Source organism: Nymphalis io, chromosome 15 (assembly GCF_905147045.1).
Source record: "Nymphalis io chromosome 15, ilAglIoxx1.1, whole genome shotgun sequence".
Lineage (NCBI taxonomy): Eukaryota > Metazoa > Arthropoda > Insecta > Lepidoptera > Nymphalidae > Nymphalis > Nymphalis io.
Genome location: NC_065902.1, coordinates 12,734,516 through 12,758,899, shown reverse-complemented (window position 1 = coordinate 12,758,899; position 24,384 = coordinate 12,734,516). Strand labels below are relative to the sequence as shown.

Genomic DNA, 24,384 nt, shown 5'->3' with positions numbered 1-24,384 from the left:
GATATTGTTGTGTTCCTGTTTGAAGGGTGAGTGAGCCAGTGTAACAGGCACAAGGGACATAACATTTTAGTTCCCAAGGTTGGTGGCGTATTGGCGATGTAAGCGACGGTTAACATTTCTTACAATGCCAATGTCTATGGACGTTGGTGCCCACTTACCATCAGGTGGTCCATATGTTCGTCCGCCTACCGATACTATAAAAAAAATTAATATTCGTCAAATCATAATAAGAATGTAGAAATTATAAATACACACACATCATATTTTTTTCAACAAGAATATGCTTCTTGCATTCATGTAATGCTCTACCAATAATATCGTTTATGATGTTCACTAACTCTTCCAATTGCACATAAAGTATTGGTATTTAGTGGCACAACAGCTGACGTTACTTACCGAAATAAACTGTAACAAAACTACGATACCTAAAAAACAACATAAATTTAGTTTTTTATACCTAGCGGAGTCAGTTACGACGAGTCAGAAAGACATTACACGTATAAAATTGTAATACGAGGCATTTATAGTGACTGAAGTGCTTGCTGGAGAGGAGTTCTAATTTGTACAGAAAAACTCTTATTAACAATACACATTTTTTATACGTATATACTAAATTACTTGGGCTTTCGTTAAATGGTATCAGAATTATAAGGTTATATAAAGTATTTTGCAAAGAACAAATACATAATATATATAAAAATGTTCTACCTCAGTATCAGACTTCTATTTCAGTACAGTGGTAGTGCTTTGCGTAAGCTCATATGGGAAGGAACTACCCGTTCATCACATATTCTACCGCCAAACAGCATAACTTAGTATTATCGTATTCCGGTTTAAATATTGAGTGAGCCAGTATAATTACAGATAAAAAGGACATTACATCTTATTTCCCAAGGTTGCAGGCGCATCGACGATGTAAGAATTGGTTATAAATTCTTAGCGCCAATTTCTATGGGTGATGGTGACTTTTTACTATTAGGTGGTCCATTTTCTCGTCCGATTTTCTATTTTATATTTAAAAAAAGTCCATAAATATGGTCCATGAAACTTGAATTACATTTTTTACTTAAATAACCGTATTCCAAATGCTGTAAATGACATACGCCGCATAAGCGTTGTATAGCAGGTGATTAGTTAAGCTAACGGTGTCTTCTTCTTTCGAATGTCAAATCATTAATGACAGAAAGAGTGAGTGAATGAAGTCAGTGTTTAACTCGACAGCCACTAAGCAACGTTTATAAGTTAGGCTGATATTGTTTAATTTAAAATGGGACTTTATCCAGTTCGAACCGATGATAAAACCGTCACTATTAAATGTCGTCTTATTTGATAAGAAGTATTATTGCATCATTAGTTATTGCGAATATCATTTCGTACAGCAATAAAATATTGAAACAACGCAATGGATCCAGTTTATTGCGTGATGTGAAGCTTACTGTTAAAAAAAATACATAAGAAGTTTAATATAGTCTCGACTGACTTTATTTCTACATTTATATATCGTGAAATAACCTTCTTTTTTCAACTCATATTTATAAAAAAAAACATTTTTGGTATAACTGGTATAGCCACATGCAAATTAGCAACGACATTCCACAATTTCAGAGGTGCTATTTTATTTTTTTAATAATAATAAAAAGCATTTATTTTGATGTAAACTATTAAAAATGAATAAAATTTTATACTATTTTCAGAATTTAAGAATTGTCGTTGATATTATGACAGTTAACATAAAAATAACTTCACGAATTATAATTAAACACAGATTATGATTGCAAAAACATTCAGAATTACGTCAACGTGTGATTATATGTACATAACATATTCTTGTATATAATAATAAACGCGAATTACATTTTAGGATGTATGGTTTAATTTTTTTTTTAATTAATTTTTATTTGTAATACAATATCATATTATGTTAAAAGCATTATCGGTACATATGTTTAAAAGTTTAATTTGTTTATGTTTCAGCATCAAACTCAAACTATAATAATAATTCGATTAATATGAAGCTTATGACCGAACTTCATATTAGCATAGATTATAATTTTATATAGAAGACTGCAAGTATTTAACTGATGGTAGAGCTTTCTGCAAGCTCGTCTGGGTAGATACCACCCACTCATCAGCTATTTTACCGAAACAGTAGTACTTGGTATTGTTGTGTTCCGAATTGAAGGGTGAGTGAGCCAGTGTAATTACAGGCACAAGGGACATAACATCTTAGTTCCCAAGGTTGGTGGCGCATTGATGATGTAAGCGATGGTTAACATATCTTACAATGCCATTGTCTATGGGCATTGGTGACCACTTACCATCAGAAGGCCCATATGCTCATCCACCTTCCTATTTTATAAAAAAAGAGTATGATGTATTTATGTAGTAGCGATATATAACGCTTTCCATCTAGCTTGTTATGTAAATGTGGTTTTAAAACGAATTGTACTATTTCTAAAATAAATCCAAAAAAAGACTATAATTATATAATCTTAAATTAAAGCCTTATCTGTACTAAATAGAAATTTTTATTTATTAAAATGGATGAGTCATCACGAATCATATTTAAAAACGACAACAAAAAATCGTATCATTATGTGCGAAGTCATAATAATCCTTATCATATCGGAATAAAAAACACATAAATTTAGTTTTTTTGTAAATATTTTTCAATTTGTAATTTGAAATCGAAAGCTTAAAGATTTTGAATTATTGTAAATTTCCGGACTCCAGGCTGCGAATTTTTGCTAGAAAAACTAAGTTTTTATTGACCCGACCTGGGATTCAAGCCCAGGACCTCCGGGTTTGCGCCCTTACGTGTAGCCACTGGACCAACGAGGCAATCAAAAATGGTCGCATACCTATTTCAACCACAAGCGGAGTGAAGACAAATAAACAACTTTGACATTGACTTGACGTGATGTCATTGATCGAGATCTTGAATAATCTATGACATTCATAATGGATTACCGAAAAAAACGTATTATTTGTATCTTTGAAATGACATTCAGTACTATATAGCTAGGACAAGTACTCAATGTTTCATATATTTCCTTTCAGCGCTTGCAAGTCATCTTTAAGTTCAAAAGAAGTAACTTAAATTACTCCCTTCTGTGCTGCTTAATTAAAAACTTGGTTTAATTTCGTTTTACTTTTGAAATGTAAAATAGTCTGTCTTTCCTTTATCTGAATCGACTTTTGTGCAAGTTATAACGAAAAAATTTACATTAGTATTTAGATATGGTAGTTGTAATATAATCAATAAATTTAATAATAATTATCTATTGTTGTATATATTTAAACATTATGTGCGTGCATGTATAAATGTTAAAGTATTTTATGAAAATATTATCTCTGTACGGCTATTATTATAGCAACGTGTTTTAAAGGCGAGATGTCTAGTGGTTAGAACATGTAAATCTTATCGAAGATTACGAATTCAAAGCTAGACAAATACAAATGAATTGTCAAATGGTTAATTTGCGTTTCCTGGTCGAACAAGTTGAAAACAAAGGACATTAATTAAAATCTGACTAATGTCGATCCACCAATTCGCATTGGAGCAACCTCGGAAGGAGAGGACGCTTACCCAGCAGTGGGACATTAACCTGTCACCACTTATCTTTTATGGTCTATTTTCGACGGTGATGATCAGATGAAAATTGGACCTTTGATTAGTTTTATATAATTACGTACACGGGAACGTAGCAGACAACTGAAACATCTAACTGTTAATGTAAACAAAGTCAATGGTTTTGCAAGAATTTCTAACTGAAGAAGGATCATGACAAATGATATAATAATATACAGTGTAAAGCAAATCAATAAAATCAAAGTCAACGCAAAGTAACCTATATTTTTTATTTACTTAATAAATACTCTGTTTTTATGAAATATGTAGGAGGAATAGTAGATGGGATGACGATAAGTGGCCACCACATCCCATGGACATTGGCACTGTAAGTATAATAAACAACACCAATGCACCACCAACCTTGGGAACTAAGATATAATGTCCCTTGTGCTTGTAGTTACACTGGCTCACTCACCCTTCAAACCGGAACACAACTAATTATTACTGTTTGGCGGTACAATATCTGATTAGTGGGTGGTACTCAGATAGGCTTGCACAAAGCCCTACCAAAAAGTGAATCAAATTCTGTACTTGCTTATATTTAATTTAAGTTTCATTTTCTTTAGAACATTACTATGTAATATTATATAACCGTAACCGTAACAGCCTGTGAATGTCCCACTGCTGGGCTAAAGGCCTCCTCTCCTCTTTTTGAGGAGAAGGTTTGGAGCTTATTTCACCACGCTGCTCCAATGCGGGTTGGTAGAAGTAATATTATATATCGTGTCATAAATGATACATTATCGAGGACCAATCTATCTTGGTTGTTGCGTCCCTTGTGTCGGTATTTCGCTTTTTCACTATATACACCGACAGCAACGCCAAGCTCCCTTGAGGATATACCGAGCGAATACCTAAAGTATTAAACTTTAAAACAAATATTATGTTTATAGAAAGTTAGTCTTCGAAGCATGCAAATAAATAACAGTCGCTTTAATTTAATTAAAAATGTTAATAAATATTAAAACAATAAAAATATGTGTTTCCATAGCAAATGAGTTCCATAAAAAAAATATACTACAGTAATTTATGTTTTTTTTTTTTTAATTCAATACAGGAAGGTAGATATGTTAATCGCCTGATGGTGTCACCACCTTTGAACATCAGCAGTGTAAAATCATTCATTATTCCTTATACCGTCTATGTGCTTCCAAGGATCACACGTCAGTTATTGGCTCACTCGCTTTTCAAACTAGTAAATATTGAACCAGCTTAACTTGCTGTTTGGCGTTAAAATAATTAATGCGTTCTCACTACTTACCTCGACGGGCATGTACTAAGTCCTACCACTCATAGTTATAAGATATGAATGAACACAAAATCATACTTGTAATGCTACTAAGCGGCTATTTAGTTAAACAATGATTTCTCTCTTTCTGTCATTATCGATTTGACATTCGAAAGAAGAAGACACAGCTTTATTTATTCATCACTAGCTGAACAGAGTTATTACTTATAGTATTTTTCAAACGGGCTAACCTATAAAACTATAATTTATGGCATAAATTCGTATAAACTTAAAAATGTATTAATCTTTTATAGAAATAATTATTCAGGCATCGATACGGAACGCTTATTCTTTACAGAAAAATAGATTATTATTTTTTGTACTGAAAATACTTCTCCAATAAGCCCTTTAATAACAACAACAACATTCATTTATGGGATAAAATTAAGGTAAATAATATTAACATAATTTTCTCATAATTTCCAACACTATCAGTGAATTGAGGTAACGATATATAAACAAAGGTATGAAAAACGAAATAAAATTAAGATTTTTAAAATTTTTATATTGAAATAGCAATAATATTTATATTTATAATTTGTGTCAGACTCGGTGTTAAAAACATCGTGAGTGGATATGTTACAAGAAATTCTGACTCATGTGTATCCACGCAAAGAGCAGCGTGTCATAAGCTCCAAGCCTGGAAAATATTTGGTACAGAGGGAGGCATTAGTTGGTTTTAGAAACCTAGAGTTGGACATTTATATGCTGTTACTTTACTATGGAGCTATTCAGTGAGAACAAAGCAGAAATTCACCGTACAACACGACCATGAAAGCCACAAAGTGATATGTCACTTTGATTATGATAAATATTTATAGCATTTAATGTATATACAGAATCATCAAAATAGCGTATCAACGTGAGCGCGTTTGAACATTTCATCATCATGAGAAACGAAGCAAGTTCTTACAGCACAGCATTGAAGTGCCAATCATAAATGGATTACTTCATTTAACTATGTACTTAATGATTTACACTGCAGACTTATCGTTATGTATTTATGTAAAATTACTTTGATATTATCATTATAACGTAAAATCTTACAAACGTATAGATTTGCCAATAATGTCGAGTTTATTCTTGCCAGTTATAATGCTATTCTTCAAATTCCGTCTGACATCATAATACAAATCTTATTTAATTATAGATTGGACTAGAAATATTTAAATTCTGGTAACTATTTATGTATACAATCAGGTACTTCGCTTAATGTACAAGCACACAATGTCTTCATCTTCTTCGATTTATCTGAAATTCAGCAGAAAGAAACGATAAAGGTAATCATTATCAAAACATACATGTTTCAAATAGACTCCTATCACCTTTTTTAAATTATAATTTTTAGGTCATATTTTCTTTTCAGAAACAGCAGTGAAAATTGACTAGAGTTTAATACAATACAATAGTCAAAAAAGTTGTTTCTCTATTACCTTAGCATTTCGTGATATTCTTATTTTTTTCTTCATCTTTTGTTACGCTGACTTCATTCCACGCTTGCTTTTTAGATGTGCCGAATATGATGAAGAATATATTTGCAGCAACGTAGATGGCTGATGAGACGTAAAACACTTTACGCCACTCATTTGGATCATTCTGGAAAAATACGTGATATTCATGTTTTAAATAAAAATGATTAATATGTTTTATTATTTAAAATAAGTAGGTAGACTGACTACTATTTTACTTAATTAAGACTTTATGTCCAACGTGCTTGTAGTTACCCTGGGTCACACACCCTTCAAACCGGAACACAATAATACTAAATATCGTTGTTTGGCGGCAAAATATGTCTCTCAGGTAGGGTAAAAATCAATCATTGTCGCTGTATTATATTAAGATTATAGAAGTCAATTAAAACATTTAAAAACAATTGACTTGGCATTATTTATATAATACATTACTTAATTAACAGTTTTTCACAGACTAAATAAAATCAAACGTTACATTTGATTTTAAAAGGAAATCTGACTTGCATTATGTAAGTATAATCAAATTTCTTTATAATAACAATTACATACATATATTTAAAGGATACATGCTTCAAAATAGCTTATTAACATAAGTCAGTTTTCAATATTTCACGAGTGAGAACAAAGTAACTTCTTATAGTAAAGCGATACTGTGATTGGTTAACATTTCTCACTATGCCATTGTCTATGGGCGTTGTTGACCACTTACCGTCAGACGGCCCATATACTTATCCGCCTTCCTATTCTATAAAAAATGACGAGGTTGCACAATACCCTACCACCAGTAACACAAATCCCTACCACCAGTAAACAGACATATATAAATAATAATCACCTCGTCTTGAATAATAGCCCCAGCTGCAAGAGGCGCGATGATAGAAATGATGTTTGCAATGCAATTTGTAATGCCCATCAGAGTACCTGCAAAATTTGGGGCCATATCGATGTGGACCAACTGAAACATAATAACGTTGCTATTACTAACCGACTTCAGCAGCTATATTCCAAGTTCCATGTTTCTGTTCCTGCATTTCGCTGTGTATTCACTGAATTCAGTATGACACCCTCTAGAGGATATAGTCATTTTTATTTTATATATTTAATAAAATAATAATTTTATATATTTAATAAAATAAAAATGTTATGTGGTGGTTAGTCGGTTTTATTATAATATTTATTTTTTAGTTTCTTTACTTCAGTCAACACAACTTTAAAATACTCGTAAGTTATAATACATAATGATATATATGTTTGAGATAAAAATGCTTCGATATTGAATGACCAATCACCAAAAATATTGGCATCGGTATATTTTCTTCATGGGTTTTGATGTTATCCACTTTGTGGTAACTCGCTACTAGATGGTTCCGTAGTTTCTACCTCTCATCCGTTCAAACAATCGCCATGACAATTGATATTGTCATGACGATTATATTATATTATATTGAGCCAGTGTAATTACAGGCACAAGGGACATAAAATCTTAGTTCCCAAGGTTGGTGGCGCATTGGCTATAAGCGATGGTTGACATTTCTTACAATGCAAATGTCTAAGGGCGTTTGGTGACCACTTACCATCAGGTGGCCTATATGCTCGTCCACCTTCCTATTCTATAAAAACAAAAAAAAACAAAAATTAACTCAAATTACAGCTATATTATTTAAAAAAATATATTACCATAAAACCGGTGTAATGACCAGCATTGAGACCAACGACGCAAGTCAAAAGCGTGACAGCTAATGCCACTGAACCAGCCGGGACATAGGATAGCCCGATCAACGCAATCGCTGGACCGAAATGGCCTGAAAATATTTATAATTTGCTTAGTGACTGATGATTATGTATCTATGGTAGGGCTACTAATCCTACCTATTCTGGTAACTTTAAAGGTATATTTGCACTTGAGAGTACATGGCAGCAGGTTGCTGGAATATAATTATTATCTTAATTTAAACTCTTATAATCTTATTATAATCTTAACCGATGATCGTGGGTTGAACCCAACCCGGGCAAGAACCACTGTATTTTCATGTGCTTAATTTGTGATTATTCACCTGCATGTGTCTAATTTCACTGAAATTCTGCCACATGTGTTTTCCACCAACCCGAACTGGAGCAATAAACTCCAAACCTTCTCCTCAAAAAGGGAGAGGAGGCCTTTAGCCTAGCAGTGGGACATTCATAGGCTGTTACGGAATTACAGAAAACTTATTCTTTAAAATGTAGAGGACATCTAACTGGGACATTTATAGGCTTACTTATTAGACTTACCAATAGAATTAGATAACTTTCTGCAAGCCGTGATCGTCATCCATTTTTTCTTTAAGATATAATCTGACATAAAGCCGATGGGAAAACTCAGCAAATACATAGCCAAGTAAGGCAAAGCCGACATAACACCATTCTAAAATCATAATTAAAATTAACGCACTCTGAAACGTAGACACGTACATGCAATATTAAGAGCCTGCCCTCTTAAGTTCATATTATAAGCACAATATACTATGAATATACAAATACATTAAATATTAAGATATTTTTGCTTAAGAATTATATTACACACTAGCTGACCGCCCCGACATAGCGCGAGTGAAGTTAGATTTTTTTTTAATTTTTTTTTTTTATAAAAATTATGTAAAACCTGGAAACCGGTCGCATCACCTCTGCATAACTATACAAGGACTCGAAAACAATCAACATCGAAATCCGTCCAGCAACTTAGAAAGAGCTCAGTTACATACACACATACGGAAATAATATTTATAATATGAAGATAAGTAATATTAAAATTAATTATAATTATGAATATTAAAATTGGGAGTTTTTTTTTATCATGTTACTAAGTTAAATGTATGTATATTTAAACGTATATGTATGCCGAAAATTTAAAGTGTCCAAGGCCCACTTCGTAATACTCACAGATTTTATGTCCACACCGAGAACCTGTTTCATGTACGAAGGTAGTTCAGTCATTAAAGTCCAGAAACCCCAGTTTTGACCGCAATGGGCAACAATCAAAGCAATGAATGACAAAGACGTAAATATGGTTTTCCATGGCGTTGGCAGTTTCTAAAATTAGCATCAGTAATAATGTAATTATTTATTTAAGAAAAGAATTAATGTCTAAAATTGTGAGTTCATGTACCGATATTACGCATACATTAACGCACTTACAATAACAAATCTTACACTTACGTCATCTGACGCACGAAGTCTTACGCTTACACGTCTGACGCTTTAAGTCTCAGTTAGCTTCTACCGTGTATCAAGCGCAAAGATGTTGACACATCAATATTGTTCGGAGTTCGTTACTTTTTATAATGTCTTAAGAAGACGTAGTATGGGATGGGTATATAAAAGAAAATAGGTAGTATGTTCTATAAAAAAATAGTTGGATAGTTGGAATAAGCACTTCGAACCAAATATATTGTGTTTGGTTTTGTTTAGTACTCTCAAAGTCGAAGCTTTTGAAAAACAAATGCAAAATCACAAATCAGTGATATTGCTCAGTAGTTTTTTGAATTTCATAATTTAGTTATTTAAAAACGTGTATAATAATTATGTATGGTTCAAACCCGAAAAATCAACCACTGAGTTTTTTTTATGTTTAATTTATATTTTATCTCGTGCTTAGGGTATAGAAGGAAAATATTGTGAGGAATTCTGTGTGTGTAAGATAAAATTGCTTGTGCTTTCATTAACCCAGATTGAAGCAGCGCGCTGGAATAGCTTCAACTCTTCGCTTTCAAACTAAAATTACTACTAAACTTACATTAGTTTTAACGGTTATTTATGATTGATTGCTTTACATACCTTTTGGTCGTTGCCGACATGACCCAATGAACTTTCTATAAAATTTCTTTCATCTTCCCCAATCATCTTGGAATCTCTCGGAGAAGCAGCTCCAAGGAACACATAGAAGACCGTCCAAACAATGCCCAGTCCACCACAAATGTAAAAAATTGCTGGCCAACCCCAATAATCAGCTATGAATCCTGCAGCCATAAGTTGGAGAGCTGTTCCTAGTTGTGCACCTATAATAATGAGTTTTGGATGACAGTTGATAGAACCAAATCTTTGGCTACACAACAAACTCTTCTAGACGGTAAAAACATTTTTAAAAACATTTTTACGTTAGAAAAATTAAATTCTAAATAATTGCTAATATATAATGAGTCAAGACAGCTCAGTGGTTCGAACAGGAAAATTGTACCAGATAAGTTTATGTACTTAAATTGTATTATATATGTATGTGTATAAAACATCTCGTGCTTGACTGTAAAGGAAATCTTTGTGAGGTATCCTGCATATGTCGGATGACAATGCCACATTTTTAACTTCTCCCCCTTCTCGTACGTGGACGAAGCTAGTTTCGTAATAATTATAAAGCAATTCTGACGTAACAGTAAAATTGGAATTGATTAAATGAATTACAAATAGTATAATTAATTATCTCATGGTTACGAAAATTTAAATATTGTAATTTGTGACATAATTATATATCAATATTTTAATAAAAGTAAATAACTTTGAACATAATAAAAATATTTTGAATGAAATATTTTGTTTTGTCAAGTAGAAGAATAGTCACTGTTTATGATAACGATTGTTGGTTGTAACGTAAAAAATTGCCATGAAGTTTTGGCGTACTTGAATGCTAGGAATATAAACATTATTAAAAACTTATTCAAATGAGATTACGTGTATATAATATAGCTTAAAATAAAATACATAAATATTTTTTCTCTGTAATCGCTAAAATCCCCCATATATAATCTCTTACCAGCGTAAATCAAGGTGCCCAATCTGCTCTTCTCTTCCAAAGGCACCCATTTCCCAATTAGGTTGTGAACTGAAGGGTAAAGAAACGCTTGAGAGAGTCCCTGTAGTACGCGACAGGCACACACGACTTGCCATCCACCCTTAAAACAATAATTATTTTAATTTACTGCGTAAAAAGCAATTGACATTTCTTTAAATATATTATACTCACATAATATGATCCAATTGGTATTAATAGAGATACAGCAGAATTGACTCCAATACATATGGTGATCAATATCATTCCTCCAAATCTAGCAGCCAGCTCCCCACCGGGGATTTGAAGGATCACGTAGCCCCAAAAGAACGATGATAATATAACACTCTGAATCTGCATGCTCCAGTCAAATGACTGTAAGGAAACAACAAACTATTATTAAAGACATAATCATATTTTCTTTAAGTTTTTTTTTATTCTTAATTTAAAAAAACAGTTTAAAGTAAAAAAAAAACACATTGTTACCTTTTTAAAGGTATTATACAGTAGAGCTATCCTGTGAGAACAGACAAAAACTCATTTCAAAACACGGTCGTGAAATGGCAGGAAGTTATATGTGATATTGAATATAATAATGATAAAATTTGAAAGAAATATTCCTCAAAAACTTCAACATTTTGCGAGAGTTTTTTCAGAATATATATAAGCTTATCGCCGTCCATTACTGGATGAAACCTTCCCCATAGAACGCCAACTATTCCGATCTTGGGCAGCCCGTATCCATCCCGTACCTGCCACCTTGTTCAAATCGGCTGTCCACCTTGCCGCAGGGCGTCCTACACTACGTTTGTCTAAGCGTGGTCTCCACTCTAACACGTGTCGGCTCCATCGGCCATTAATGCGTCTGGAGACATGACCAGCCCACTTCCACTTCAGCGTGCTAATTCTGCGCGCGATGTCGGTGACTTTAGTTTTCAGACGAATGTCCTCATTTCGGATTCTATCTGCCAGAGAAACCCCAAGCATCGCACGTTCCATAGCTCCCTGAGCGACCTTAAACTTGTGGTCCAGTCCTACGGTGAGTGTCCACGTTTCGGCGCCGTAAGTCATAATAGGCAGGACGCACTGATTATATACCCTTTTTTTTCGCTGGAAAAACGCGTTTACGCGTTTCCCCACTTGTATGTATGCATAGTATGCAGTATGCGCCGGAATACCCACTAAAAAACCAGCGGTACCCACACCGCCTTTTCGAGGGGCGTCACGGGATCGCTTGCGCATACTACCGTGACTGATTATATACCCTGGTCTTAAGTGACTGTGGGATCAACAATTCAAAAATATGACGCAACCACCCGAATGCTGCCCAGCTCAAATATATTCTTTTTTTAGCCTTCTTCTCAAAGTTGTGCCGCCCAAGTTGTATAGTTTGGCCTAGGTAGATGTATTCCTGCACAACCTCGAGTGGAAAGCCATTTACGATAGAATATACTATTGATATTTTCATCTAAATGTGTCTCAGGTCTATATGCTTAAAACTCCTCTTTAAACTGAGTAATACGTTAGATTGAATGGTTCGAGAGCGGAGTTGATTTTAAAAGTATTATAATATCATTGTTATTTAAACCTGCATACTGTATTTTTCTCACTTAAAAGGAATAGGTAGGCAGACTTGTAAATAGGTGACCTAGTGGTTTTTGGTCATTATCAATTGACATTGGCACTGCAAGAAATATTAACCATTTCTTACATCCTACGTTTACTCCAATGTACGTGTACGTACGGTGGGAATTTGAAGATGGAAAGCGTGATTTAGTTCTTGTAGTACCAATATCTATGGGTAAGGTCACCTACCATCAAGTTTCAGATTTTCTAGCCTGTCATCTAGCTCTTATGTCTATATCTCTCTTACGTCACAATATACTTACAAGATTTTCATTGACAGAAAATGACAAATGTTATCCGTTGCGGAATCGTCTATAGTATTGAAGTCAATCAAATTTAAAGTGTTTGATTTTTTCTTATCATTAAAGTTGATTTTTATTGATCCGTTATCTTTTATGTCACGTTCGTAAAATGAAATGATTTACGTAAATATACGTTACTGCTTACCACATAAAAAAGCCGAGATGGCTCAGCGGTGAGAACTAAGTTTCATATGCTTATAATTTTTTTTTAATTTTTTTATTCTTGCCCGTAACATCGTTATGAAACCTGCATATTGTGGATTAAACTCTTTCAAATGTGTAGCAGAACAATCCAGCACAGAAGCAGCGTAGTGGAATTAGCTCCAAAAAAACATATTTTCAATGAGAGAGGAAATCGGCAGCAGTGGGATATTACCAAGCAATTATTTATTAGATTCTACAGCCTGAATTTTCTTACCGAGATAAGTGCGTGTAAAGCAATACCAATAAAAATGGTTTTGCTTTATTTTTATTTTATTTTATTAGGATCTCCAAAAAGCAATACACGTCTCAAGCTTACATCACACCTAAATAAGTTTAACTTATGTTATGTGATTTGAAACAATATTGTAGTTTTTATAAACAATTTGATAATTCTGAAAGTCTAACTCGTAAGTGTAGCACACTTTTAAAAATTGTATAGAATATAAAAACTACAATATTACGCTGGTTTCATATTTTTAGCAAACAGTAATTACTCGCAATTCTCTAATTTGATTTAATCGTACTTTATGAGGCCGGCGGGCCATTTGCTAGTCTGCGTCTCCAACAATATTATGTAAAAACGTTAATATATATTTTACTTACATTTTCCTGACTGCTATCCGTCATAGCGACGATTGCCATGCTCACATTGACTCGCATGGAATACGCGATGACCATTCCAAAGAACAGCAGCACTGCCTGAAGGTGTCGTACACCGAGCAGTTTTGCTAGAAAAGAACAGGCAATTATTTACTGCAATACCCTTACAATACAAACACACTGTGAACTACAAACGGTAATATATTCACGGTAAGCATTTCTTACTTTTCACGTATTTAATTTTTGTTTATAATACATTCCATGCTCGGCGATGAAGAAGAACATCGTAAGAAAACCTTTTTCAAACTGCATATATCGAATATCAAATTAAATCTAGTCAAACATACTTTATTCAAGTAGGCTCTTGCACGTTTGAATCGTCACAGTACATATTTAATTATATTATATTATTATATTTAAAGCTACGACCGATTCGGAATGTAGATTCTACCGAAGATCTCTTACTATTTTCTGATAATTAAGTTACTTTACTATAATTCTGCATACATGTGTACCCACCAACTAGCAATGGATCAGCGTGATGGAAAACATTCCAAACCCACTCCTCAAAATGAGAGTAGGCTTCAACCCAGCAGTGGGACATTTACACACTGTTATTAAACACGTCAAACTCCATTGAAATATTATCGAAAATAACAAACACCTCAGTACTGCTTTCCCGGATTCCAACGCAAGACCTTCAGTTTAGATCTACCTGCTCTAATCACTAAGTATATAGATACTTCGTGAATATTCAACTAACAATCAATCACTCGTATTTAGTTCATTAAATTCTCGTAGAACATGGACTTAATTAAGCTGCCATTGTTTTCAACTCCATTAAAATGCCATCATATCGCTGATGAGCATAATGAGCCTCCTAACATATTATACATACGACAAAAACCCTTAGTAGTGTCTGTTACTATCGATATATAAGACATAATATATAATAAATCTAACATATAAGAACAATAATAGAAATAGCTTAATTTCGGAGAATACAGGATTACCTGAAGTCAGAGTAACAAAGAAATGATTGCAAAATCAATTTTCATCATCATCATCACCAGCCGAAAGACGTCCACTGCTGGACAAAGGCCTCCCCCAAGGATTTCCACGTTAGCCGATCTTGCGCTGCCCGCATCCAACGGCTTCCCGCGACTCGTTCTAAGTCGTCGGTCCACCTTGTAGGGGGCCTGCCCACGCTGCGTCTTCCGGTTCGTGGTCGCCACTCGAGAACCTTTCTGCCCCAGCGGCCGTCGGTTCTGCGAGCAATGTGCCCCGCCCACTGCCACTTCAATTTAGCAATTCTTCGGGCTATGTCGGTTACTTTGGTTCGCCTGCGGATTTCATCATTTCTGATTCGATCTCGCAGAGAAACTCCGAGCATAGCCCTCTCCATTGCCCTTTGAGTGACCTTGAGCCTTCTTATGAGGCCCATTGTGAGCGACCACGTCTCTGATCCATAAGTCATCACTGGCAACACACACTGGTCGAAGACTTTCGACTTGAGACACTGCGGTATTTGGGATGAGAAGATATCGTGTAGCTTCCCGAACGCTGCCCAGCCGAGTTGAATTCGACGATTGACCTCTTTCTCGAAGTTGGACCTACCTAGTTGGATGGTCTGACCTAGGTAGACATAGTTGTCTACAACTTCGAGTGCAGAATTTCCAACCTTGACTTGAGTGGGTGCAACATGGATGTTCGACATGATTTTCGTCTTGTCCATGTTCATTTTTAGACCCACTTGTTGGGAAACCCTGCTGAGGTCATCGAGCATAGTGCCGAGGTCTTCCAAGGTCTCAGCCATAATTACAATGTCATCAGCAAATCGAAGATGAGTGATGTACTCGCCGTTAATATTGATGCCAAGTCCGTTCCAGTCCAGAAGCTTGAAAACATCTTCCAATGCAGCGGTAAACAGTTTCGGAGATATCACGTCTCCCTGTCTTACACCTCTCTGCAGTTGGATAGGTTTTGAGTTCTGATCCTGGAGTCGGATCGACATGGTGGCGTTCTCGTACAAGCACTTTAACACCCTGATATACCGATAATCAATTTGGCACCTTTGAAGAGAATTCAGCACGGCCCAGGTTTCGATCGAATCAAAGGCTTTCTCATAGTCCACAAACGCTAAGCAAAGTGGCTGGTTATACTCCCCAGTCTTCTGTATAACTTGCCGCAGCGTATGTATGTGGTCTATGGTGCTAAAGCCTTTCCGGAATCCGGCTTGTTCGGGTGGCTGGAAGTCGTCAAGCCTTTGCTCGAGACGATTCGTAATGACTCTCGAAAACAACTTGTAAACATGACTCAGCAGTGAGATGGGCCTGTAATTCTTCAGAAGGGTTTTATCACCCTTCTTAAAGAAAAGTACCACCACACTTCTGTGCCATGCTTTTGGCGTTTGACCTTTGGCAATGACGGAGTTAAAAAGCCTCTGAAGAGCCCTGAGGATCGGTGTACCACCCGCCTTCAGAAGCTCGGCTGTAATACCATCATCACCAGGTGCCTTGTTGTTTTTGAGTTGTCCGAGAGCCATTCTAATCTCGAAAAGACTGACGTCCTGAAAATCTTCAGTGTAGTGTCGGGTTAGTCTTGCTCTGGGATCTGCAGCATGACTACTGACAGGTGGTTGAGCTGTCGTGTACAGCTGACCGTAGAACTTCTCAACCTCTTCCAACAGCTCAGATCTTGACGTGACTATTCTGCCATCCTCAGTTTTGACTCTGACCAACAGACAGATCTCTGGCGAACACTTTAGAGCCTTTGTTCCGCTCGATGGCCTCTTTAATGCGCATTGTATTAAATTGGCGAGTGTCGCGAGTTAGAGACTTTGAAATCCGTCTGTTGATCAGCCGATAGCCGGCAGCATCAGCTGGGGACGTCAGAATCATTTTCCGTCTTTCCTCCATAAGCCGTAGGGTAGAGGCAGAGATCTTTTTGGTTCCTTTTGTACGGCTGGTCTTGAAGGTCTTAGACCCAGCCGTACGGACAGTTTCCACAAGCCTGTCGTTGTATGTGTCCACTTCCTCGCAGTCTGCTAGGCAATCGAATCGGTTTTGGAGTTCGAGCTGAAAGGCTTCGGGATTTCGGATTTGAAGAGGTGATGGTCGGAGCGTAGACTTCATCAGTCGGGACCTCTGGAGTTTAACATTGATATTTAACGAGCCTCTTACGAGTCTGTGATCGCTCCCAGTTTTGACAGCATTGATCACGGAGACATCATTAAATATTTGTCTTCTCGTCGACAAGATGAAGTCTATCTCATTCTTGGTTTTCCCATCAGGGCTCACCCAGGTCCATTTACGCTGACCTGGCTTCTTGAAAAAGGAGTTCATCATAAAGAGTCCCTCCTTCTCCATAAAGTCGGCCAACATCTGGCCCCGAGTGTTGCGGTCTCCAATTCCATGAGGTCCCACCTTTAACTCATCACCGAATCGTTTGCCCAGCTTCGCGTTGAAGTCCCCCATTACAACAGTGAAATGAGTCTTGTTGGTATGTATGGCTTTAGATAAATCCTCATACATGACCTCAACCTCATCGTCGGAGTGTGTCGAAGTCGGCGCGTATACCTGTATGACCTTCAAAGAATACCGCTTGGTGATTCTGAGTATAAGGTACGCCACCCTAGCCGACACACTCTCGATTTTCACAACGTTGTTAACGAGGTACTTGTGGACTATGAACCCGACACCACCTTGAGACAGTTGATCGCCCTCTCGGAAATAGAGAAGGTTACCGGATTTCAGGATCATCGTATCCTCCCCCTGTCTTCGGACTTCGGATAATCCGACGATATCCCAGTGTAACCTGCTCAATTCTTCCTCCAGTTCGATGATCTTCTCGTCGGCCCGCAGTGTACGCGTGTTATATGTTGCCAGGGCCAGAGGTCGTCGGTGTTGGTAACACGAAATCTGCCGGGGATTCTTAGCACCCCCTGCCCCGCCGTTACCACAGCTGTTACCAAGGCTAGGAATAGCAGGGCTGCCGGGGACTAGGGGCCGTGGTTTAGTTGCGCGAATCATGAGGGGATATGCCATAATCGCCACGCTTGGCAGACGGGTTGGCGATCGCAGTAAGTTAGTCATAGTACTCAGAGAGACGCTGCTGCCCGTTCTCTGGTGTATATTCCCTCGGGTCGACTTCTACGCCCCCCACGGGATGAGATGGGGTGGTGATATTCGTCGCCGTCACCACACGGCAAATCAATTTTATTTCAGTTAATTGTTGTTGAAGAGGCGAGAAATATCTGGTGAACCTTGTGTGAAGGGCGTGTTATAAGATAACGCCTAACTTTACAGTTAAAAACAATAAAGTATTTAACTTTTATCACATTTTATTTAAAAATTATTATATTTATAATATTTAGGTTCGAATAGAAGTACATGTTATTGAATAGTGTCCAAAATCTTTATTGTATTAGTTGAATTTGCAGTTGGTTTATTATAAATATACTATTGTAAAGTCAGCAGATATATTCAATTTTTTTTAAATAATTAAATTCTAGAGAAGTATTTTTATTTTAAGCCCACATAATATTTCATAGTATATAATATTCATTTCATTTAACACATTCTCTAAATTATCGAACAACAATTTTCCTTAAATTATAATATTAACATACATTTAAAATATTATGACGGATTTGTAAAACCAGCTATTTTGATTTAGGCGGACTTGTTGTAATCATTGGTAAAGACAATATCATTGATGGATAAAAAATGTATTATCCAAAAAATTGTGGACAATTATATATGTTCTAAAATTACTGATTTATTTTATAAACGAGGTATATAAGAGCATCAAGTAATATCTCTGTCACGGATGGGTTATAATGTACTTAATTTGTGTTAAGTTTTAATTGCAATTTAAACCAATAAAAATAAATCCAAATTGACAGACATAATAAGTAAGCGTTAGACTACGTATAATGTCGTTTTAAGCGTTGTTTTTGTTTTGGTGCTTGGTTACACTGATTAATCTCCTTCTGCCATCATTGATTTCATATTCGAAAGAAGAAAACACCCTATAAACAAATTTATAGGTAAAGTCGTATGTCATTTACTGGTAATAGGACCTTTTGCAAGCTCGTCTGGGTAGGTACCACCAACTCATCAGATATTCTACTTCTAGATATTCTTTCTGAAATTCCTCCTTCGAAATACCAGTAAAATGTAAATTCCCTAAGAACGAGTTCTCTGCTATTTCCCTCTCTAATTGACATTTGTTAAAGACGTGTTCATGATAAAATTCAATTTTAAGGTTAAAACTGGTTAATTAATGAAGATAATTATTGTAAAACTTAATTGTTTTTTATTATTTTTATTCTTTTAATTAGTGTGTTATTTTAGTAAGTGTGTTCTAATAATTATCCGCTTCAGCATAGAAATAATTTATGGTTTTGCTTAAGTATGCTAGCTTGACGTTTTACTAGCTGGCCTGCCACGGCCTCCAATGCTATCTCATGCTACCGAGAATGAGTTGTTCTCGGTAGCATGTTAGAGAAGAAGGTACGAAGACATTGCTTAATAATTACGATCATCTTAACTGCTAAATAATTACGATTAAATACTAGTATAATAATAATTCACATAACGCATAAAATATCTTAAGAATATAATTTAAAAACTGACAACCATTTTCTCTTATTTAACGCAATAGATATTGATAAAAGAAAAACAATGTAACATCGGAGAGTTAAGTATAAGTTATCTTACAAATTTATTTATTTATTTATATTTCAGAAAACTAACACATTAAATTAAATTAATATATACATATATATTAATTTAATCAAAAGAGCAAAAAAGTACACATAAATAAAAAGTGTTTTAAAATATAACAAATAGCAATACAAGCATTAGAAAAAAAAATTATATAAAAAATTATATAACGAAACGAGAAAAATCTTTAACACGATAAGACTGATATATCAAGGTCTTTGAGAGCAATATTAGTATTATAACATTTGAATGAAACGTGTCTGATATGTAAAATTAAATAACAAAAATAATCAAAGAAACACCTCAGACTTGCGAAGACCTAGCAAAGAGAGCTAAGTGAGATATATAGTATATATATCATTTCATATATAAATAACAACCTATAAATATCAACATAATTAAACATAAGCATGATGAACAACGTTACAAAATATTAATGTCAAGATAAGTATTCACAAACTTAAATAAAGTCTGAATAAGTTATCACGTTAAACTCCAAAGTAAGAGGTTTCCTTACAAACAAATAAGTTCAGAACAATAAGTTCAGTTTAAAATTGTTAAAACAAAATATTAAATACTTTTAAGATACAAGTTAAATATCCATAAAAAAGTAGTAATGAACAACAAAATTTCGAATTCAAGGAAATTTTATCAAGGCAAAAACGGAACGATTCAAATTAGCTAAAATTAAGTAATAACAATAATTTACAGTTCACATCGATATCTCCCACTGACAAATAACAGTTACCATGGTAACCGCGTGTAAAAAAATAGTTAAAATAAAAAAAGTCCTTGACAGCTGCCACGTGTATGCTGCCAAAGATATTGTCCACAGATAATCAATAAAATACATTTATTTTAAAATATAACGGTTAAACCTCATGTAGTGATACGAACATTAGCTATAAAAATAATCAAAACAAAAATACCTCTTTATTAATGTTCTGTATCGGTGTTCCATCTTTAATTTAATTTTTGGCCACCGCTTGACAGTTAAAGGAGTGATTTATATTGCAATGTTTTATTGTTTGAAAATTCAGTGATGCTTACCCGGCGGGTTTGAAACCACTAGGCCATCTCGGCTAAATGTACTTTATTTAAGTGTATTCAATTCTGAATCGTCATTAAGGTATTATAATATACATGTAACTATTATATTTTATTATTAAATACTTTGTAACTATCCGTTCGGAGTGAAGATTCTATCGCGATGATTTGTCAAGAAACCTTAGTAATTACATTTTTTTAATGTTAAATGTAATAATCATATTTTTACGAACTTCTGGTTACTAAAATTCTGTCAATTATAATTTAAAAATAAAAAACCTTGCTTCTTATACGTTTAAAGTCGAGTGTTGTTTGACATTTAAAAGGCTGTATTTAGAATAAACAAGACAATGGGCTTGTTACAATATACAGATAAATTTCTATGTCCTCCATATTGCATGAATATTATCGACAAATATTTTCTTTTGTTGTAATCTTTGACTAAATTTATAAATAGCTTAATATAATGCCGCTGGTATGGCTATGATCCAGTTTGTTGCGCGAGTGAGCCAGTGTAATTACAAGCACAAAGGACATACAATTTTAAATCCTTACATTGGCGGCACTTTGAAGATGTTGGACTTTGTTTACTCTTCTGACAAGGTGTGCCAGTGTTTTGTAATAAAAGTGACCATTAAGCATTAAGTCGCTCTACCTTACTAAAATTATAAAAACGAACAATCGACATTTAAAAATGAATATATAGTAAGGAAGAACAGAAATTACTTTATTTCGACATATGTTTTTATATTCTTTCGTACTGTTATTTTAAATAAGGTCGTTTGAAAGTTTAATTAAACAGAATCTTAAATCTTTTTCTTCAAGCACATGATTGTAAAACCAATTTGCTGCTTTTAAGATTTAAAAGCGCGAGATAAGTGTTCAAATAATAAATAATAAGTAATATATAATCACAAAGGTAAAACTAAAGGTAAAAATAAAGCATTTTTTTTTTTTTTTTTTAGAAAAGGAAGGCGGACGAGCATATGGGCCACCTGATGGTAAGTGGTCACCAACGCTCTTAGACATTGGCATTGTAAGAAATGTCAACCATCGCTTACATATCCAATGCGCCACCAACCTTGGGAACTAAGATTTTATGTCCCTTGTGCCTGTAATTACACTGGCTCACTCACCCTTCAAACCGGAACACAACAATATCAAGTATTGCTGTTTTGCGGTAGAATATCTGATGAGTGGGTGGTACCTACCCAGACGAGCTTGCACAAAGCCCTACCACCAGTAGCATGTGTCTCCTTTTATATTTTTCATGGACTTTGAGATCAGATTAACTACTTCTGCCTATGCGTTGGTCAGCTTAATTTCTCGGGATAAAAGGGTCATCATTATTTTGTCTCCGTAAAAAAGCTATGTTACTAAATAAGAAACATTATTAAGTAACTAAGCATTGTGGAAACACTATAAACGGTAACAAAAATCAGATAATATAATATATATATATATATTTGCGTAAGTAACTAGGCTTTATTTCTGAGTTGTATCAATATTTTTGAAAATCATTGATAGCAATTCAATTTATATACTAATTTCTTATAATTTTCTAATAGCTGTTATCTGTTCATAGTATAGGAATGCGAAAAGGCCACCTGATGGTCAATAGTGTTTGCGCACACTCTTGTGCACTACAACATGTCTTGCGCAGTTGGCTGATCTTTTTTGCGACTGACGCCGTTGCCGAAATCAGTCAGGCTAATATTTCTTATATTTTAATGTTTAATTCTTAATTAAATTAGTTAAATAAAAAAATAAGACTCACTCGGTTTTTTAACAGTTACATCTTCGTCCGCCATCTTTGAATTTATTGCGGAACACTAGGCTATGTATTAAGAAAAAACGATCGATATAAAGTAATAACAATTATTATATAAAATAAAACAAAACACGTGCGCCCTGCACAGCTACTTAGCCTTAACTCTATTGTCGTGTCTTTTTTCCTTACTACATTGTATTAATACAAGATCTATCTCGGACGAGATTAATTTCGGATAACTTGATAAAACGCGATAATCTCTAGTTGATATTATAAGTTTATAGTACGTTGCCTACTATTGAGTACTATCTTACGAGATCCAATTTGAAGGGTGATTGGCCCGATAAAGATACATGGGAGGACTTACTTTATTTCATTTTATTTAAAATAGCTAGACAGACAATTAGGCCATGTGTTGGTAGCTCATCACTGCCTATAAACATTCCTATGGGAAAAAATATTGACGATCGCTTGTTTCAACGCGCCATCAACCTTGGAAACCAAGATGGTGTAAGATAGTTCCTGGTTACACTAGCTCACTCATCCTTCAAATATATTTTTTCAGATATTCAACCGCAAAACAGCAGTACTTGGTATTGTTGTGTTCTGGCTTGAAGAGTGAGTGAGTTAACATTTCTTACAATGCCAATGTCTACGGGCGTTGGTGACTATTTACCATTAGGTGGCCCATATGCTCATCCACCAACTTATAATAAAAAAAAACAAACAAACGTGATGACTGGGTACATACATAGACGGGCTTGCTCAAAGCCTTACTGACAAGAGAATATGCACCTATATATTTCATTATATTTTTAATTCCTTTGATATTTTTTAAACATCTTTATTGATGTAGGTAAATATTGACGAAGCTGTGTTACGGAAACACGCACGATGTTGACATTGGATGCTCAGCAATAGCCGTGGCAATAGAGGCAATAATAAGAGGCTGTAGTTATGTCACGGATAGATTTTTTAATCATCATTTCAACACTACGAAGTTTTATAAAAAATGTACAATGTAATCTGTTTTATTCTCACTCACATACATCGTCAATAGTAGTTTCGTTTGTGTGCGTATCTTGGATGTGTAGCATTGCTTTTATTCGAATTGATTATTTCGTTGATTTAGTTTTAAACTTGTACGCTTCTGTTCATGTGGTCCTGGATTTGAATCCCTAGCTGGTCTAATATACTAATATATAGTAAAGGAAGGTTTCATTTTTGTATCGCGTCGGGTAATTGCTGTTCCATTACACTTATGTACCATTTATAATAAGGTATAAACTACACACACTCATATATACATTTTATTCTCATTAAACTACTATATAATTGCTTTATTTATTGGAAAAATACTTCAGACTTAAATGACTAAAATTACAGAATTATAAGAATTATATTCTTTATTTTTTATTACATTAATTTTATCATGAATTTGATAAATTCATTTAAACTGAGGTATTTTTTATATATCCGTTCCAATCTCATACAGGTACGAGTACCTATGAATAGTCAATTCCCATGAAGAAGGAAAATAAGATAAACAAACGTATTTGACCTTGTATTGACATGTTTTAAATAACAGATTGATTGCTCGTATTTTATGAATAAATACGAGCAACGAAAGAATTCTCTATTTTTTATATAAGCCTAGTCGCCCCTCACGACTTCTTACTGTTAAAATGTCATTCAACATTGCCCCTATTAAATTTTAAATTACCTAAGACAGGATGATACAAGACAGGATGTCTTGTTTATTGCTTAAGTTACAAAATAAGCCTAATTTCTTTACTCAGTAGCTTGGGCTAGTCAATCAAAAGACAGGCAGACAAAAGATTTTAAAAGTTTATATTATATTACTGAGTTCAACCGGCTTCAGAGCAGCGTGGTGGAATAAGGTCCAAGGCTCA

At 34.7% G+C, this 24,384-nt stretch overlaps 1 protein-coding gene across 1 annotated transcript; it reads right to left on the bottom strand.

The window, feature by feature from the left end:
* Window positions 1–5,374: 5,374 nt before the first annotated feature.
* On the bottom strand, window positions 5,375–22,611 carry LOC126773819 (putative inorganic phosphate cotransporter). Its single transcript, XM_050495015.1, has 11 exons — window positions 22,478–22,611; window positions 13,928–14,052; window positions 11,388–11,567; window positions 11,178–11,316; window positions 10,208–10,428; window positions 9,314–9,463; window positions 8,666–8,798; window positions 8,072–8,196; window positions 7,230–7,349; window positions 6,356–6,518; window positions 5,375–6,173 (listed from the first exon to the last, which is right to left on the bottom strand). The coding sequence occupies exons 1-10, from the start codon at window positions 22,509–22,511 to the stop codon at window positions 6,357–6,359; spliced, it is 1,389 nt and encodes a 462-aa protein (XP_050350972.1). The 5' UTR covers window positions 22,512–22,611; the 3' UTR covers window positions 5,375–6,173; window position 6,356.
* Window positions 22,612–24,384: the final 1,773 nt, after the last annotated feature.